General features: G+C 35.3%; 1 protein-coding gene across 1 annotated transcript in view; it reads left to right on the top strand.

Moving 5' to 3' along the window:
- Positions 1-1,396: 1,396 nt before the first annotated feature.
- The window catches only part of RB195_012632 (uncharacterized protein), a gene marked incomplete at both ends in the record, with an annotated part of 31,918 nt that continues 16,583 nt past the window's right edge, over positions 1,397-16,731 (top strand). The window contains 2 exons of the mRNA XM_064202091.1: positions 1,397-1,533; positions 13,836-13,965. Coding sequence (XP_064057972.1) covers positions 1,397-1,533; positions 13,836-13,965 — 267 coding nt within the window. The remainder of the gene's footprint in view (positions 1,534-13,835; positions 13,966-16,731) is intronic.

The raw sequence follows: 16,731 nt of genomic DNA, 5'->3' as shown, positions 1-16,731 counted from the left end.
ATTATTGATTATATCATTAAAGGAAGGCGAGAAAAGTGCCCATGAACACCAGTATGTCAGAGACCAGTACCGTACCTACAATAGAAAACAGTACTGGACCGGAACTGCCGACATTTACTGGATCATATAGAACCTACACTGCCGTATGGTATGTGATTTTATCTCTCACATCGCTCGCTCTTCATTTGACCTTCATGATCGTAAGTTTGTTATTCTTTCATACATTATTTATTTATTTATTTATTATTTATGAGAGTATATCTGGACTTTTAAGGGAGTTAGAAAATTATGTGGTTGGCATTCAAATTTTTGCTATACACTTCTTTTTATTATTTCAATACTGTGTTTTCTAAGAATCTCTGTCGAACTTATAGCTAGCATTACAGTATTCTTCTATATGGATTTGGAAAAATATCGAGCTTTATGGATTGTAAGTATTTATTACGTGGTTTTCTACGAAAGATATAGCTAAACAAAATGAGTTTTAGAGTCTTGGATCGATTGCTTATGCAGCGTATTTCACGGTAATTATTATAAATATTACAATAACACTACAACGTCTTGCGTACACAGCGTTCCCGTTTGAAGCCAGAAAATGGTTTAAAAAATCTGTTTTAAAGGTAATTTATTGTGTAACTTTCATTAAAGTAGTTACTTAAATATTGGTCTAACAAAAATGAGAGATTTTTGGCTGAATTGTTAAAAAGAAAGATTTTCTTCTGCCTCAAGTGCCCTTCCTGTCTTTCTGGACGCCTCCAGGAACAATGTTAAACGACGACTTATCGTCAACTTATTGTCTCGACATCCCAAAAGAACATCTCTTCAAAAAAATAGAAATAAAAATAAATAAAAAAACAATTTTCCAAGAGAATGTCACTTCGAATAGAATTGAAGTGAAAATAAATTTTAAAAAATAATAAAATTCTTATAACAACTTTTCAGGGACACCACTTAGTCATAAAGTATAGATCCTTCTGTAAATTTCCAGGATGAAAATTTCCTTGCCTCTTAGCACTGTTCTTAACTATTTAAATTTAAATTGATTTATTTATTATTTAAAACAAAAATCCAATTATTGAAATATTTGATCTCAAGCGTTTAAGTAACAAATATAGTAGCAGTGTAATCTCGTTCTCCAGTTTTTTTCTTCCTTAAGAAAAGATATTATCAAGCTGGGAAGACGGTTCCAGTGCAGCCTTTTTTTTGCCGAATATTTATCTCATCTTCTAAGAAATCTTTGGAATATAAGGAAAATGGGAAGAATAAGATGAATGAAGGAATACTTGAAAATTTATTTTTTTTTAATTTTTGAGATTTTTATCATGATTTTTATCGTGATTTTTTCTACCAAGTTTTTTTTTGGTAATTTGTTTAGATGTAATTCAGTTATTTTTAGATGATACTTTTTGCAATGCTAGCATATTATCTCATTTTTCTAATAGTGCTGAACACGAATCTCTTGGGTATATATTGGCTGAGTACGCTGATGAATTGGGCTGTAATGGTGAAACGTAACGGTGCCGTATTTATTCTGTAAGTTACTAATAACTTTACTACTTACTACTAACGTCACTAATTGTACTAATATTTATAGTTATGATAGCACGTTTTATTCAAAAGTTGAATAAAATCTCTTCCCACTAGCCCATTTTCTTCTTACCGCTGAAGCCATAAACTATTCCTTAAAGGCTGTGTATCACGAAACAAATGGAAGAAGTTGGCTGTTTGCGGGCAAATATAAAGTTCGACGTCTAGATTACGAGTATGAGCGCGGCCTGGCTAAATCCCTTCTAATAGTCTGAAGAAGCGGCGTGGGAAACGGCGTTTTTTCCTACGAGGCACGTTAGAACGCGCCATCCTTGTAAACTCTTCAGTCCCCTCAGCAGCCTATTCATTGGTGTTACTCGAATACAGGCTGCTGTAGAGACCTCATTGATCCTCAGTCGCTCGCTCATGGATGCGGCGCGAGCGCAGGGATGGCGCGTTCTGACGTATCTCGTAGGGAAAAACCCCTTTTCTCACGCCGTTTTTCAGGACGATTAGCGGGAATTGAGCGGGACCACGCCAGTACTCGCAATTGAGACTTCGAATTCTATCATATTAAACCGAATTTCCCCACGGAGACCTCAACTTTATCAATTTTGTTATATTTTTGTTATCGCTTGTTGTTGTTCTGTTGATTTTGTTATATGCTCCATTTGAACAGTGAGTGCAACGTAAGCATTCAAAACATTTCAGACTCAACTCCGTATCTAATTATGTTATCGGGTTTATAAATCTTATTGCATATTTGATTTTGTTTACAGTGTTGTATCAACGAGGGAATATCTCATTCAGAAACAATCGTGAGATTAAAATGTCGCTTCAGGTAAAATATATAATTTTTCCTCTTTTCATTGTAATAATTCTAGTTATACACTAGAAAAGTTCTATAAAAACAGTAGAGGTTTTTCTCACATAAATCTCGGCTCTTTTTAGGTTTTATGTATGGTCATTTGCGAATTTCTGTTCTTTGTATATTGGGAATTTTGGAACTGGGAATATTATAGTCTTTGGGATCTCGTTTTAAATGAAACTTCTAACGTATTGTTCTTCGATATTATTATTCTGCCTTATCTAGTATTGAATAGGTTTGTTTTGTATGTTAAGAAAGAAGGAGATAGTCTATCTTTAAAAAAATACATTCAATTCTTTGAAAAAAAACTCTTTTTTAATGATCTTCTGAATTGAGCACAAAGGGAAAGCGGAAAAAATCTAAATTTAGTACCTAGATTAGAATACGAGTTCCAGAGAACTTTTAGATTTGATTTTCTTTTCTTTGATCTTTTTTTTGACTTTAATTTTAGGCTAACTACTAAACTCTGAATTTTTCCTTCATTTTTCCTTCATTTATCAATAACCCTAAACCCCGAGACGAACCATAGAGATGAATGAACAGAAAGATCAAATTCACGTATATTTTATAAATTCCTGGAATTGTCATTTGATAAATGTTTTCATTCTATACACGAAAAAGGAGTTTATTTCTTTGAAAACACCTACATATGTTGTGTCGTGTTTGGTTCAAATAACTTTCCAAGTAGAAAACGAGTGCTGAAGTAGAGTGACGTCTGCGTAGTAGCAGATATCATTTTTTCCATTTAAGGGAGATTCATGCACAACTGAAATGCAACAGAAAGTCGAAACACCTCCACATACAGCACGTGAAAATGAGAGTCAAAACACGTTGGTAGAGAGGTAAGCAATTTTTTTTTCTCTCTCTTTAAAGGCATCACCCTACGAATCTGAAGTGACACGGATTTCAGGTGAAGTATTCGTGTACGGGATGGGAGACTATGGAGAGGGGTGATTCCGTCCATTTCCTGCTATTTGCCGTAAAAAACGGCCCGGAAGATGTGGCGCGTGCACAAGGCTGGCGCGCTCCAATCGAACTCGTTGTAGAAAATAGCGCGCCGGATTGGTGGAAGCCGTATCTGCCGGGCCGTTTTTTACGGCAAATAGCAGAAAATGAACGGAATCACCCCCTTTTCATAATCTACGATCCCGTATACGAATACTCCACCTGAAATCCGTACCACCTCAGATTCGTGGGGTGATGCCTTGAAAACGAATCCTTTACCAAAAAGGAGAACAGTGCTGAAAATTTTGTGTGAAAAAATTGACGTATTTGAAATTACGTGTCTTTTGAAGAAACGTAGAGAAAACATCTTAGCACAAAAGAATTAAATTTGATAAGAAAGTTCTGTTCCGCTCCTTCAAGCATATATTTTCCTGGAATTTTTGTTAATTTGTTATGAGAAAACCTCAGAAACTCTGTGATAAGTACCGTACCTTCAAAATTTTCTTTTCAGCATTTGACAACATTTCCAAGTGTAAAGCCGACAGTTTCTGCAAATGGCAACCTTAAAGAAGGAGGAAAAAGAAAACTGTAGAAATCGTTGTGAGGAATCGCGACCGTGATTAAAATATTAATATTGGCTTTTTCTTAGAAGAAAATTAATCCCAATAAATAAATTGAGAGAAATTATTTTAAAAAATCATCGATAATCCTTAAAAACAATTGTAAAGCTCTGTAGTTGACTTATTTTATGCGACTGAAAACACTCGGCAAAAAATGATCCCCCGATTCCAATGAGAAACTCACATTTTCTTATAAAAATAAGAATAAAAGATTATTTTTTTCGCAAATTTAGTGACGCACATCTATCATTATCTCATTACAGTGTTGAGGCGAGAATCTAATGCTAAACAAATCAGGGCAGACAGGAAAACAACGTGAAAGCAAAACATCCTCCTATGATCGCAATTTTTCTTTGTAGATCACAATAACGTAGTAATACTGTACACATAAATAATGTTTCTTTTTTCGCGATCAACAAAAAATTATTAGTCTTAGCAGTATCAAATGCATTTATCACATTAAAATTCTGTCAATGACTACTTGAATAATGTAAGTGTAAATAATAATAGTGTAAACGAATACCTAACTACTTGAAAAATGTAAAAAATTACTACCACCAATTTCTCATCAAGCCTTTTTGCTGCTGCTAAAAATGCTTCATTTTAGGGATTAATTTAAAAAAAAGAGATGCAATGCCAACAAAAAATCATGTACACTTCAGTTCATTTTAACTGGATCCTTGAGGTTCATATCCGTGCACCTACTTTAAAATCCTAAGAAACTTTAACTTTATAAGACTTAAAAAATAGGCTGCATAGCATATTTTCTATGTATGCCAATACATAATAAGCATAATAATTAATAATAATCATAACAAATACATAATAATTAGTTATCGATTAACCTCGTATTCTTTTCCTACATTTTCTTTTTTTTCTAAGCCATCTAAAAGCTCTTTTTCCTCTAAATCATCCACGTTAGCGATTGAAAAATATTTTCGAGCTTAGAGTTTCCCTGCTTAGTTGCGGAGAGTTTTGATCGCTTAGATTGTGTATTTTATCGCCTATTTCAGGCTCAGGCTCTGAATAAGGCGATTAGCCAAAACGATAGCAAATAAAAGTAACTAATAGCAGCCTCGTATACAGTCGATGAAAAAAAATACGATAAAAAATATCTATCTAAAAAACTGTTTCACAGCTGTTACGGTACAGCTATGAATGAGGGAAATTTATTAAATTAAAAATAAGAAAAATCAAATTAAATTAAAAATTAAATGCAAATTGTATTTAAGTGTAATTAAATTAAATTGAAAATTAAAGGTAAATTTAGACACAGAGAGACAACTCAGTTGCAGGATCTCTACGGGAACTACCCTGAGACGCAAAATTTTCCATAATCACCAAAATCGGAAGAATAGCGTGGCAGACAACACTGGAAAAAGACTATCACCATGTTTATATTATTATTTATATAGTTTGTTCATATGTAAAGTAGTAATAATGTCTTTTTAAATATTTTATCTCATGTTAATAACGGTCTGAGGATTAATACGAAAAAAAAAACAGATCATGGCACGCTTAACAGATGTCTTTATTTTACTCCACTAAGAATTTATTCCACAAACACGTCAACTCGTCCGAACACCTTCACCACGCTGTCCTTCGAGTCCGAGATCATAGGATGAAGGACACTTGCCACAACATTACATGCTATTTCAAGTGTATCAGGGGGATTTACAATTTATTTGAGACTGCTTGAAGGTCTCTTATCAGGAAATCAGCCACTCTACTCCTGTTTTAAAAAAGCAGGCCAATCTACAGTTAAACTAAAAATTATGTATTAAAAATATTATTTGAGGGATTTTGGATAACTGCCAAAAATCCAACAAACTGAACAGAAACGATGAGTATACATTACTATCATAAACGAACTACATAGCTCCATGTCAATCTCTGTGTGGGTTTTGATCTACGGGGCTTGCCGTTAGGTCCCTATAAAATCCTTTGTGACTTATGATTGCGGAACGTGGTTGTAGTGTTACGTTACCTGATTCAGGAAATGAGGTAAGCATTAGCCGATGTGTTGTTGTTTGAGTTTAATTATCGTTTGAATGTTTTCTGTACGGTGATGAGGCGCATGGGAGGGTAAATCACTAATGGTTTTCAGTTTTTCAGGCCCTGACGAAGCTGACGATCCGGAAAGGTTAGCTGTTAGTTAATAAAGAAAGATCTGCACCAGTTCTGGGTACAGCTCAAACAAATCAATCAATAGCTATTGAACGTGCCAAGACCTAAGAACCTAAGATCTTAAGGACCTAAGGACATGGGCCCCATATCTAAGAGTTTTTTTATGTTATAGTACAAGTATTTATGAGGTACATTTCGGAGCAGTTCAACAATTCAAGGATCTCTACAGCAGCTAAGCCCAGATGCAAAGTTCTCCATAATAATCACCATAAACAAACGAATAGCAAAGCAGAAAACCCATGAAAAAAATTACAAGGAAAAAAAGATTATCACCACTCATTTATATTCTAGCCCAAGTGGATTTGATACGCTACAGTCCTTATCCTTTAATTCTTTAAAGACAGCATACCATGAATCTGAGGGGGTATGGATTTCCCATGGAAAGTTTCTGTAAAGGGTTGTAGATTGCGAAAAACCACGTGGATCCGCTCATCTCTACGTGATCGTCGTAAGAAACTGGATGGGAAACGCTTTAATTCCTACGACGTGCGTTAGAACGGGCCTCTATGTACACGTTCCGTTCCCCTCAGGAGTCTATTCATTAGTTTAACTTAAATAAACTGTTGCGGAGACCTTATCAATCCCTGAAGGGATGGCTCGTTGCAATGCAAGCCGTGGAAAAAGCCGTGGTTCCCTTTCTTTTTACAGCAACTACGGAGAGATGAGCGGAACCGCCTGGTTTTTCAGAATCTGTGAAGAACCTGTATAGAAGCTTTTCCTGGAAAATCCACACCACGCCAAATTCGTGGTATTCCGGCTTCAAAGGCAGCATACTACGAATCTGTGGTGGTACGGATTTCAGATGGAGTATTCGTATATGGGATAGTAGATTATGGAGAGGGGTGTGGTTCCGCACAGGGCTGGCGCGCTCCAATCGAACTCGTTGTAGAAAATAGTGCGCCAGAACGCCCGAAGCCGTATCTTCCGGGCCGTTTTCTACGGCAATTAGGAAGAAATGAACGGAATCGCCCTCCTCCCCATGATCTACAACCCCGTCTACGAATACTCCACCGGAAATCCGTACCACTCCAGATTCGTGGGATGATGCCTTTAAGACTCTCTACAAATAGGTCCACCGTCGGAGCACCATTTATTCTTGTACCTATTGGGAACGTTAAGAACTTTCATACAACTTTCATACTGTTGTTTACGTCACTGTCTTATCATCGTAGTAATGTGTTTCGTAGCTGCAAAAAGCGAATAGCTGACGGTGCTGGCTCATATGCCACTTGCTACTTAATAAGCAATCAGCATTTTGATTGTTGTTTTGTGTGTGATTGCGCCGTACGATTGTCCTGATTATGGTAGTTATTCATAAGAGTTCTATATTAAGCGTTGGGTATAAAGACGGTAATCAACCCGTTCACACCACCCCACGAATCTGGAGTGGTACGGATTTCAGGTGAGTTATGCTTATACGGGGTCACAGATTATGGAGAGGAGGGTGATTCCGTCCATTTCTTCCTAATTGCCGTAAAAAAAACTGCCCGAAAGATGCGGCTTCGAGCGTTCCGGGACGCTACTTCCCACAACGAGCTCGATTGGAGCGCGCCAGTCTTGTGCATGCGCCTTCCATCCTTCGGGTCTTTTTTTTACGGCGATAAGGAAGAAATAGACGGAACCACCCTCCTCCCCGTAATCTACGACCCCGTATAGGCATAACCCACCTGAAACCCCCACCATCCCAGATTCGTGGGGTTGTGTCTTTAAGCTTTTTTTCTTTTTTTTCTTTCTAAATCTAAACGTTGATTACCGACGTAACTTTACAGCTATAATTAGTTTTCTTCCTTATTGCTACTTGCATTCTTTGGTGTTTTGGAATTTTCTCGTGTAAAAATGAATAACATCTTTCCAAAAAAATTAAAAAAAAAATTTTCGGCTTGAAAACTACACTTCTTTGACGAACAACAAAATATTGACAGTAGGCACCGTGCGCTCCGAGCGGCTCGAGGCAGAAAAATGATGGTCTGTGCGTCTTGCGCAGCGATGTGCGTACGTAGGCGTAGACGTGGCGCAGTCGTGCTGTTGTAGAATTTTTTGCGCCGATGCCGACTCTGTACGTGTATTGAAAAAAAGCGGCTTGTGTGTTTTTTTTTCTTGGAAATTCAAGCGTTTTCAAATTTTCTCATGCAGAATAGATACCTTTGCATTGTTCCTCATTTGGAAATGTTTTTGAAATCGTCATTCAAGCTTAAGACAACAACATTCCGAAGTTAATGAAACGTGTTTCGAATCATATTCGATAATGATTTCAAATCATGCACCAGGTAGTATCAGCGTTCCGCATCGTGATTTCTCCTCTGTAGAATTTTCTATGTTTAAATTCTTTGTTTAGTTATTGCTGTTTTTAACAGTTGTTTTTCTAGCATACTATGTCTAGCGTTCACGCTTAGTTTCATTTGAAAAATTACAGACAATTCCGTTGAGGTGACCGCTAAACAAAACACATTATCTACTACGTCTACCTCTTCTGATGTTCTCAAGCAGTAATAAAAAAAAACAGGAACTAGAATGATTGTATTATTATGACAGTGATAATCCGCCGATGTGTGTAGAACTCTATTTTCTCTCGAAATTCATATACACACATATTGCGCTCCTTTCCTCCTCATCTCTTCATTTTTCTAGACTTCATAAATTATCCGGGTTAAAAAAATTAAAATTAAAATTAAAACTAATTAATAGTAATAAGTTAATAATAATAATTAAATTGGTAAGAAAATTAGTCTGTTAGGATAGATGGATAAACGATTTTTAGAAGACAAAGTGTAACGCAGCCGGTGGTGGAGGTCCGCTGTGACCGCACGGTCGATGGTTCGAAACCGCCCTAGTGCTAACCACGTCTTTCGTAGTTCCGGAGTCCTTAGATTTGTGCCTAATTTCTCTCTGAGGATAAAAAAAATTGAGTTGATACATCAGTTAGCCTCAAAAATGATTGCATAAGCTAAAGACACGCTCGAAAAAATCTCAAACGATTCTGAAGTGAAGATGAACGCGTAGGCGCATCCCCTAAGGGATTGATCAAATTGGATGTACTTTTACATTTGAATGAATAAAAGGATAGAAATAAAGCAGAAAAAAAAACAAATAACTACTTTGATGGGACCTTAATATATCTCACCAAGATTTTTTTCTTCGTCATTGGCTCCTACCTGTAAGTGCATCTTTATGTAAACATCTAGTAGGCTTTGTAAGGCATTAGTATCTGTCCTAAAAACATTCCCCATCAGTAAGTTGCTAGCGATTCTAGCGAATGTACTCAGTGCCCTCTATGAGTTTTACTGCTTACAATTTACCCAAAATATTCTATAAATTGAGAATATATTCACTTTCTTCCTAAATAGCCTCAATAATTCAAAAACTTTACAGCGGCATAAAAAAATAACAGCGCAAAAATATATAAAGATCTGATAAAATATAAAGATTGTACCTGTGCCAAAATTGAATAATTTCCTAATAAAACATTTTAATACTCCAAGTTCTACCTTTTTTGAACTCATAAAAGAATTGTTGGATTCTTTTTAAACCTTTTTTTCTTGATTTTTTTTATAAATGATTTCACATTGTCTCTAGCTGAGGTAGTTGTAAAATTTAAAGAAATGGCTTCAAAATACATAAAAATAACAGACGTTATATTATATAAAGATGGCTTTCTGTCAAAAAATTTTGTTCAAAGAAAAAAGTTGTTCAAGAAAAAAGTCAAAGTTGTTCAAAGAATAAAAAGGAAACGGACACAATTTTAGATTTTTTAAATTTTTTTCTTACAATCCACAGCACATCAACATGTAGATACATTGAGAAATAACAACAGTTCCATCAATTTCGGCTTCCATCGCTTCGTTTCTTAGGAACAGGAGTATTTCTATTTTTTTCTACTATATATTCCAGAAAAAAATAATACTATATATTCCAGAAAAGTCCGCGTTTTAGTGTTCCTATTGCAAATCAAGTTCTCTGGATTCTACATATTGTTCTCAGTCCTTATTCGAGCAAAAATGGCTTACAATTGTACCGTTGAATATTATCCGATGGTAGGAACAGCACGAATTCTTTACGCTGGCTCAGCTCTTCTGTTGATCGCGTGCTCGTTGCTCTTGCAAGTGATTTTCGCTATGGTGAGCGGTATTATTATTATTACTATTATTATTATTATTATTATTATTATTATTATTATTATTATTATTATTATTACTATTATTATTATTGCTATAATGTTGTTAGAGGCCAAAAAATGAAAAAAAATATTCGATAAAAAAATCTAAATTAACAGAAAAATATTAAGAGATCCAGTTTTTGTCACTACAAATCCTAGCTTTTAGGTATGCCAGAAAATGAAAGGATGGAAATCGGATTTCGCCTTCTATCTACTACAAATTATGACAATCTTCAGTATATTAAGTTATATTGGATTATTTATTTCATACGTCCATGGAATCGTTCTTATTGAAAGTACAACAGTTTCCCGGGTAAGTTCCTACGTATCGAACAATTTCGATTACTCATTTCCCGATTTTCTGGGAAATGAGCCACAATCGCATTTCCCAGAAAAATTTCCCGATTTTATGGGAAAGCATCAGCACATCAAGATCTATCCGGTGAACTGGTGCATTAGTGCCACTATTTTCAGCTGATTTTTTTTTTGTAAATCTGCGTTTTTTTAAAGCTGTTTTGTTATTGATAGATCTTTTGATCTATCCATAACAAAACAGCTTGGTTTTTTTTCTTTAAAAAAGCATCAAAATATCATAATCTTTCCGTTGAGTTGATTCTATTATAAAATTGGGAATTTTTTGTTGCAGATCTCCTGATCTCCTCAATTTTTTAAATTTTTTTTTAAATCAGCACATTACGATCTACCCGGTGAGTTGGTTTCTGTTAAAAAATTTGAAGTTTTTTTTTTCCGTGAAACTCTGATTCTTGCTGCTAATTACCTGTGCAGCAATTATCAGACAATTATCGACACTAGGGTACAATTAAGAGAGACTCGTTTAGTCATTTGTAAGATCAACGTAATTAACGACAGGAATCAATGTTTGATTAGAAAAAAATTCTAAATTTTTATAATAGAAATATAGAAGTCAGTCCACAGGTGAGTCTTGAAGCCTTGATTCTAACATATCCGCTTTTTTTGAAGGAGATAAAAGAAATTATAAGTAGGTGGTGTAGAAGAAACGAAATTTGCAACTATTCCATGGGTGGGTGTAGTGTAGCGCTTAGAGGTTCTGCTTCCTGCACGGTCGATCGGAGGTTCGAATCCGCCATAGTGCTCACGAAGCCTTTCATCCCTCTGAGATCGATAAATTCGTTTGGTTTCGATAAGAGAGAGAAGTCAGGAAGAGAAACGCTTCCTTTTCAAAAAATTGTCAAAAATTTGCTAAAACTTCTTCTTGCTCGATCATATCATATTTCAATTTCAGATAACCGGTTCTAATTATCAAGGCAGCTTCCTTTCTTTCGTCATAACTACTAATTTTCTCACTATTCATCGACTTTTATACACAATTTTTCCGTTTAAGGCTCCGAATATCCTAACTACGAATGTATTGAAGGTTTGTTACTGATATAAACTTATTAAGCTTCCTCAGTATTGCATTTAAAAGAAAACAACAACAGAAAATCAAAAAAATAGGCTGGGAAGATCAGCCCAAAGGATGAAAGGAAGCATTCAAATATCATGATTTCGGTTTATATTTACTACTTTCCAATTCTGAAGCGGCGGGTGTGGCGCAGTCGGTTAGAGGTTCGTTGTAGGGTCGGGGGTTCGAAACCGCCCTAGCGCAAACCAAACCTTTCACCCCTTCGGGGTCGATAAATTGGTACCACACTTGTCTGGGAGGATAAAAACACTGATCTTGATCATCGGCTGACCCGCGCAAGTCATTGTATGGGCCAGTTACACGTCCGAAAACCTCAAACGATTACGAATTCCAGTAAAACGCGTTGGCACATCCCAAGTGGATTGATACGGCAGAGACTTTATCTTTTTTTTTATCCTAATTCTGGACCCAGTAAAGAATGAGATTGTGAGAAAAAAAAAGTGCAAAAAAATAGGAAAAATTAGAAATCTTCATGTATAATTTCAGGCGTTCATCGTACTTGTATTCATATTTTATACCTCGTATATGGCATTCACTCTCTCACCACTAGCATCAGTCCGATCATGTCCAAGTTATTTCTTTTTCTATTTTGATCGAAGTTCCTTTTTCCCTTTTCTTTCAACGTGAGTTCGATTAGATTCATAAATGAGTCGTATTTTCCTGGAAAGATGGACATTCATGGACACTGGAAACAGTATCATCCTCTTTTCCGTCAAGTCCATCAAAGAACGTAATCTTCACATTCTCGGAAAAGTCAGCAACATCCTCAATTTCTGAAAGTTTTTGGAATCTTGTATGGTTATATTAGTTTATAATTTCATAAAGAAAAATTATGTCAATTGGATTAGCAGCTACAACTATACACTAGATTACCACGTTGTAAAAAGTCGGAGAAAGTGAAAGTCCAAACTAAAGTAAATAAAATGAAAGGTGTTTTTTTTTTCATATTTTTAAACAACACGTCAACTCACCTAAGCTTCACCTCTTCTACTGTCCTACTTATTTTTCCGGGGCAGTTCTCTGAACGTTTCTTCCATTGTCCGAAACGTCTAGAAAACCGCGTAGAAAAAAAACCTGTATAAATTTGAAATTGTGAAAAAAAAAGAAAATTCTTGATTGTTTCTCTGTGGTTTCGCCGAAAAGATTATCTACTTTGGTAATGACACTCTCATCACGTGCAATCCGTAAAACCGGATTCAAGGAAAGGATCGCTAAATTTATATCCATCAGATTTCCAGATTAGGAACGTTTTAACGCAGAAAATTTCTTTTCCTGTTATCGTGGTTGTACAAAAAGTAGACTTTCTTTGTCGACGAATGGATTTGTTTCACTTCAATTTTAAGTTTCACTTCTATATATTTTATTTTTAGAATGATCTCGTTCAAGTTGATTAATTGAATTTTTTTTTGTTGATTTGCTTGAGCTGTTTCCTAGATTGGTACTGCCATTTATTAACAGCTAGCGTTTCGGCGTTTTCGCTTCCGTCAGAGCCTGGAAAAATCTGATTAATTGCTAATTGCTTTGATTCCCTCCGACGTGATCACTAGACCTGATGGATTTATCGGGAAACGATGGTTGTCATGAAAATGAAATAAAGAGAAAGTTGATGAAAAAACCAGGAAAATAAGTTTATGCAGCTTCTTTCACGTTTCACTCGAAAGAATGTCCACGAAGAAAGCTATGAGCATATCTTCCAGTTTTGAATCTCGAAAAGTGCGAAAGTTCGACTTTCCTTGAATCTTGGCATAAAGATTGCAGTTTTTCGATATTCAAATTTAATCTTTAATCTTTAATCTTAATCCTTAATTTTATCTTAGCTGTTGCTTAAATTTTTCCTACTTTTTTCCTTCATCTCGCCGCTACACAGAAATATTTGAATATTTTCTTTGTTTATCCACATACACTAGCGGAGCACCAAAAAATAAAGGAAAAAGAGAGAAACACACTTTGTTAGAGTCAAAAAAATTTTACAAAAAAAAACCCGGCACCCAATTTCTTCTCATTGGAACCTGGCGCTTTCCTTTTTGTGGCAGATACCATGTCGAAATATGGTGAATTACATCTCTGGAAATAATTAAAGGCGCATTTCAGGTTGAATAAAGTGTCCAACTATCTTGTCGGTGTTGTTAACGCTTCGGCCTATTTCGTTATGTTCACCACATTGTTTCTAAAAGGAGTTTTGACTTTTAAGAAGAATAACGAGATTAAAATGACGGTACAGGTATGTTTCCTGCCGAATGATCGGATTCCATACTCAACGAAAAATCAAAAAATACTTCGAAAGCCTCATATTTCTGCAAAATTACGAGATCGTTCCATATTTTCAAAAAATTTAATTTTTTCAATGTTCCATGTTTTGTTTTAGGCGGCAGTTGTATCAATACTCGAGCTAATCTTCTTCCTATATTGGGAATATGGTCCAACTTATAGTTTACCGGAAATCTGGAAACGTGTTTGTGACGGATATTCGATATTGATTTATTTTGATGTGCTCATATTACCCTACGTTATACTAAACAAGTAAACAAATTTTTTTTTCAGAAGAGGTTCCCTAATTTTCTAGTGGTGTTGTTTGCGATTATAAGAAAATTTAAAGTAAATTAAATAATTTTTTTTAATTAGGTTAAAAAGCTATCCAGTATCCTTGATTATTAGTATCGTTTTCAGAAGCGTAAAAGATGAGATAAGGAGCATTTTCTGCGGTCGGCCGACTATTCCTGTTGTAAAAATTTCCGCCGATCACATGAAAGCATTTCAAAGACGAAGCATATGAATACATGTTTAATGAATATTTGTATTTTTCATGGTAATTTCAGCTTATTCAATTTCCGTTACTTGTGCAATGTTTCCCGAGAAATTTAAATAAAAACTTGTCTGGATTTCTTCAATCGTATATCCATCCTGCCTGCACCATACATATTTGTAACATTGTTATTTGTATGTGTATAAATTTGTTAATGATAAATTGCAAAAAAAAAAGTTTTCTGTTAACTTTAACTTTATTTAGTATTATTCCAATATTATTCTTCTTTAATAAACGTAACTTTAACGCATTTACACATCCCTCTTATATGAGAGAAGTGTATACAATTTTCTTTCCGCGGTTGTTTTTTTTTCAATGTAAAATTAGAGACTGCAGTTCGTAAAATTGAAATATATTCAATATATTCAATATTTGAGCAGGGTGCAATTATTTCTGTAGTTTTGGGGCTGCTTCATTAAAATATTCTAGCTCCTGGGTTACAATATGATGACCAGTACTAACACAAAACACTACATTTCGTCTTTTGAATGCTTTTCAAAATTTTAAAAATTGAGAATAATTTAGATTAGATAGACATTAATAGATTTAGCTTTCCAAACTTTTAGAAATTTAGATTAATATAGGAACAATCATTTAAAAGATGACTTAAACACAAGAAGCGATAAAACGTCCTTTCTTGGTTCGACATTGCTGGATTTGTTTTGTTTTCGCCATGTTTTTCTTCTCTTAGGGATTTCCAAGTTGAGAGCCGTCCTCAAGGTGAAGGAAAATGGACGAGTCACGTAGATAACTGGGAGTAATTAGTTATGTAGACAATCTGAAATAGACAAAGTAATAATAATAATAATAGTAAGTAAGTAAAGTAAAAGTGTTTTAATTTAATAATGTTGTTTGGTACTTAGTGCTTTGTTGCTCGCTATGCTCTGAGAAGTTCAAAATTGCACTTACAAGAACTACTGGCTTATAAAGATCTGCGGGTCTTAAAGGCATCACCCCACGAAGAGTGTCTGGAGTGGTACGGGTTTCAGGTGGCTTATGCCTATTCGGGGTCATAGATTGTTGGGAAGGGGGTGATTCCGTCCATTTCTTCTTAATTGCCGTAAAATACATACGGCTTGAAAGATGCGGCTTTGAGCGTTCCGGAGCGCTATTTTCTACAACGAGTTCGATTGGAGCGCGCCAGCTCTGAGCACGCGTCGCATTTTCCAGGCCGTTTTTTTTACGGTAATTAGGAAGAAATGGACGGAATCAACCTCCTCTTCATAATCTATGACCTCCATAATCTATGATCTATAGGAACTCTTCACCAGAAATCCGTACCACCTCAGATTCGTGGGGTGATACCTTTAATTGTGGCATTGACTGTCAAAAGAATCCAACCAGCCTCAAAGACTATGATCACGTATTTGAAAGTATTCGAGTCTCGAAATTCTTTGGAGCGGGACAATTAATGTTCTGATTAAGTTAACGTGAACTAAGCTCACTGATTTGCCTTGAAATTAAATTAGTCGACACTGAAGCTCAAGCGATAGAGCCGTAATGTTTAAAAAGCGCTAAGTTTAACTTTCCAGATAAAGACAATAATTTATCCACAATTATTTTTTCCATAAGTTTTACTGGTGTTGGAAGTAGGATATATAGTTGTTCTTTATTAAGTTCGAATGAAATCTTGGATTGGATGTGACCACGGTCTCTTTCCACACCTTAGGAACTTCATTCGAGAGCACTAAGATCTTGAAAGAGTTAGTTAAGGCGCAGACGAAGAAAATCACTTACTTCTCGCCCGGGAATCGACGGAAACGACATCAAAAATCTAAGTTAGCTACGTTTCTTGTACATGTATGCAGATTTAAAACGATCAAATAACATAGAATATTTTTCCCAAAAATATTTATCAAAAAAAAAACTGCGTTAACGTTGCTGAAACCGTTGTTTGGTGTTGCTGATCCCTAGTGTATTCCTAAGTTTGTTACTGATAAACCAATGTTAATTAACCGATATTGTTTGCCACTGTAACCAAATACCTTGTCACTTAATCACTCCGTTCTCAGGTGAAGTATTCACCTGCCAATGTTTAGGTTCAGATCTAGAAGCTTGAATTTCGACTGCAAAATTCGCGTTATTCCTCATTTTGTGTGTTATATTTTACTTCACATTGCATTCATTTTTTGCGTTTAATTATATATTGTGTATTATATTATTACATACTATATTATATTAGCT

This window comes from Necator americanus, chromosome V (genome assembly GCF_031761385.1).
Source record: "Necator americanus strain Aroian chromosome V, whole genome shotgun sequence".
NCBI lineage: Eukaryota > Metazoa > Nematoda > Chromadorea > Rhabditida > Ancylostomatidae > Necator > Necator americanus.
The sequence above is the reverse complement of the archived record's forward strand: the minus strand, read 5'-3'. Positions and strand labels throughout refer to the sequence as shown.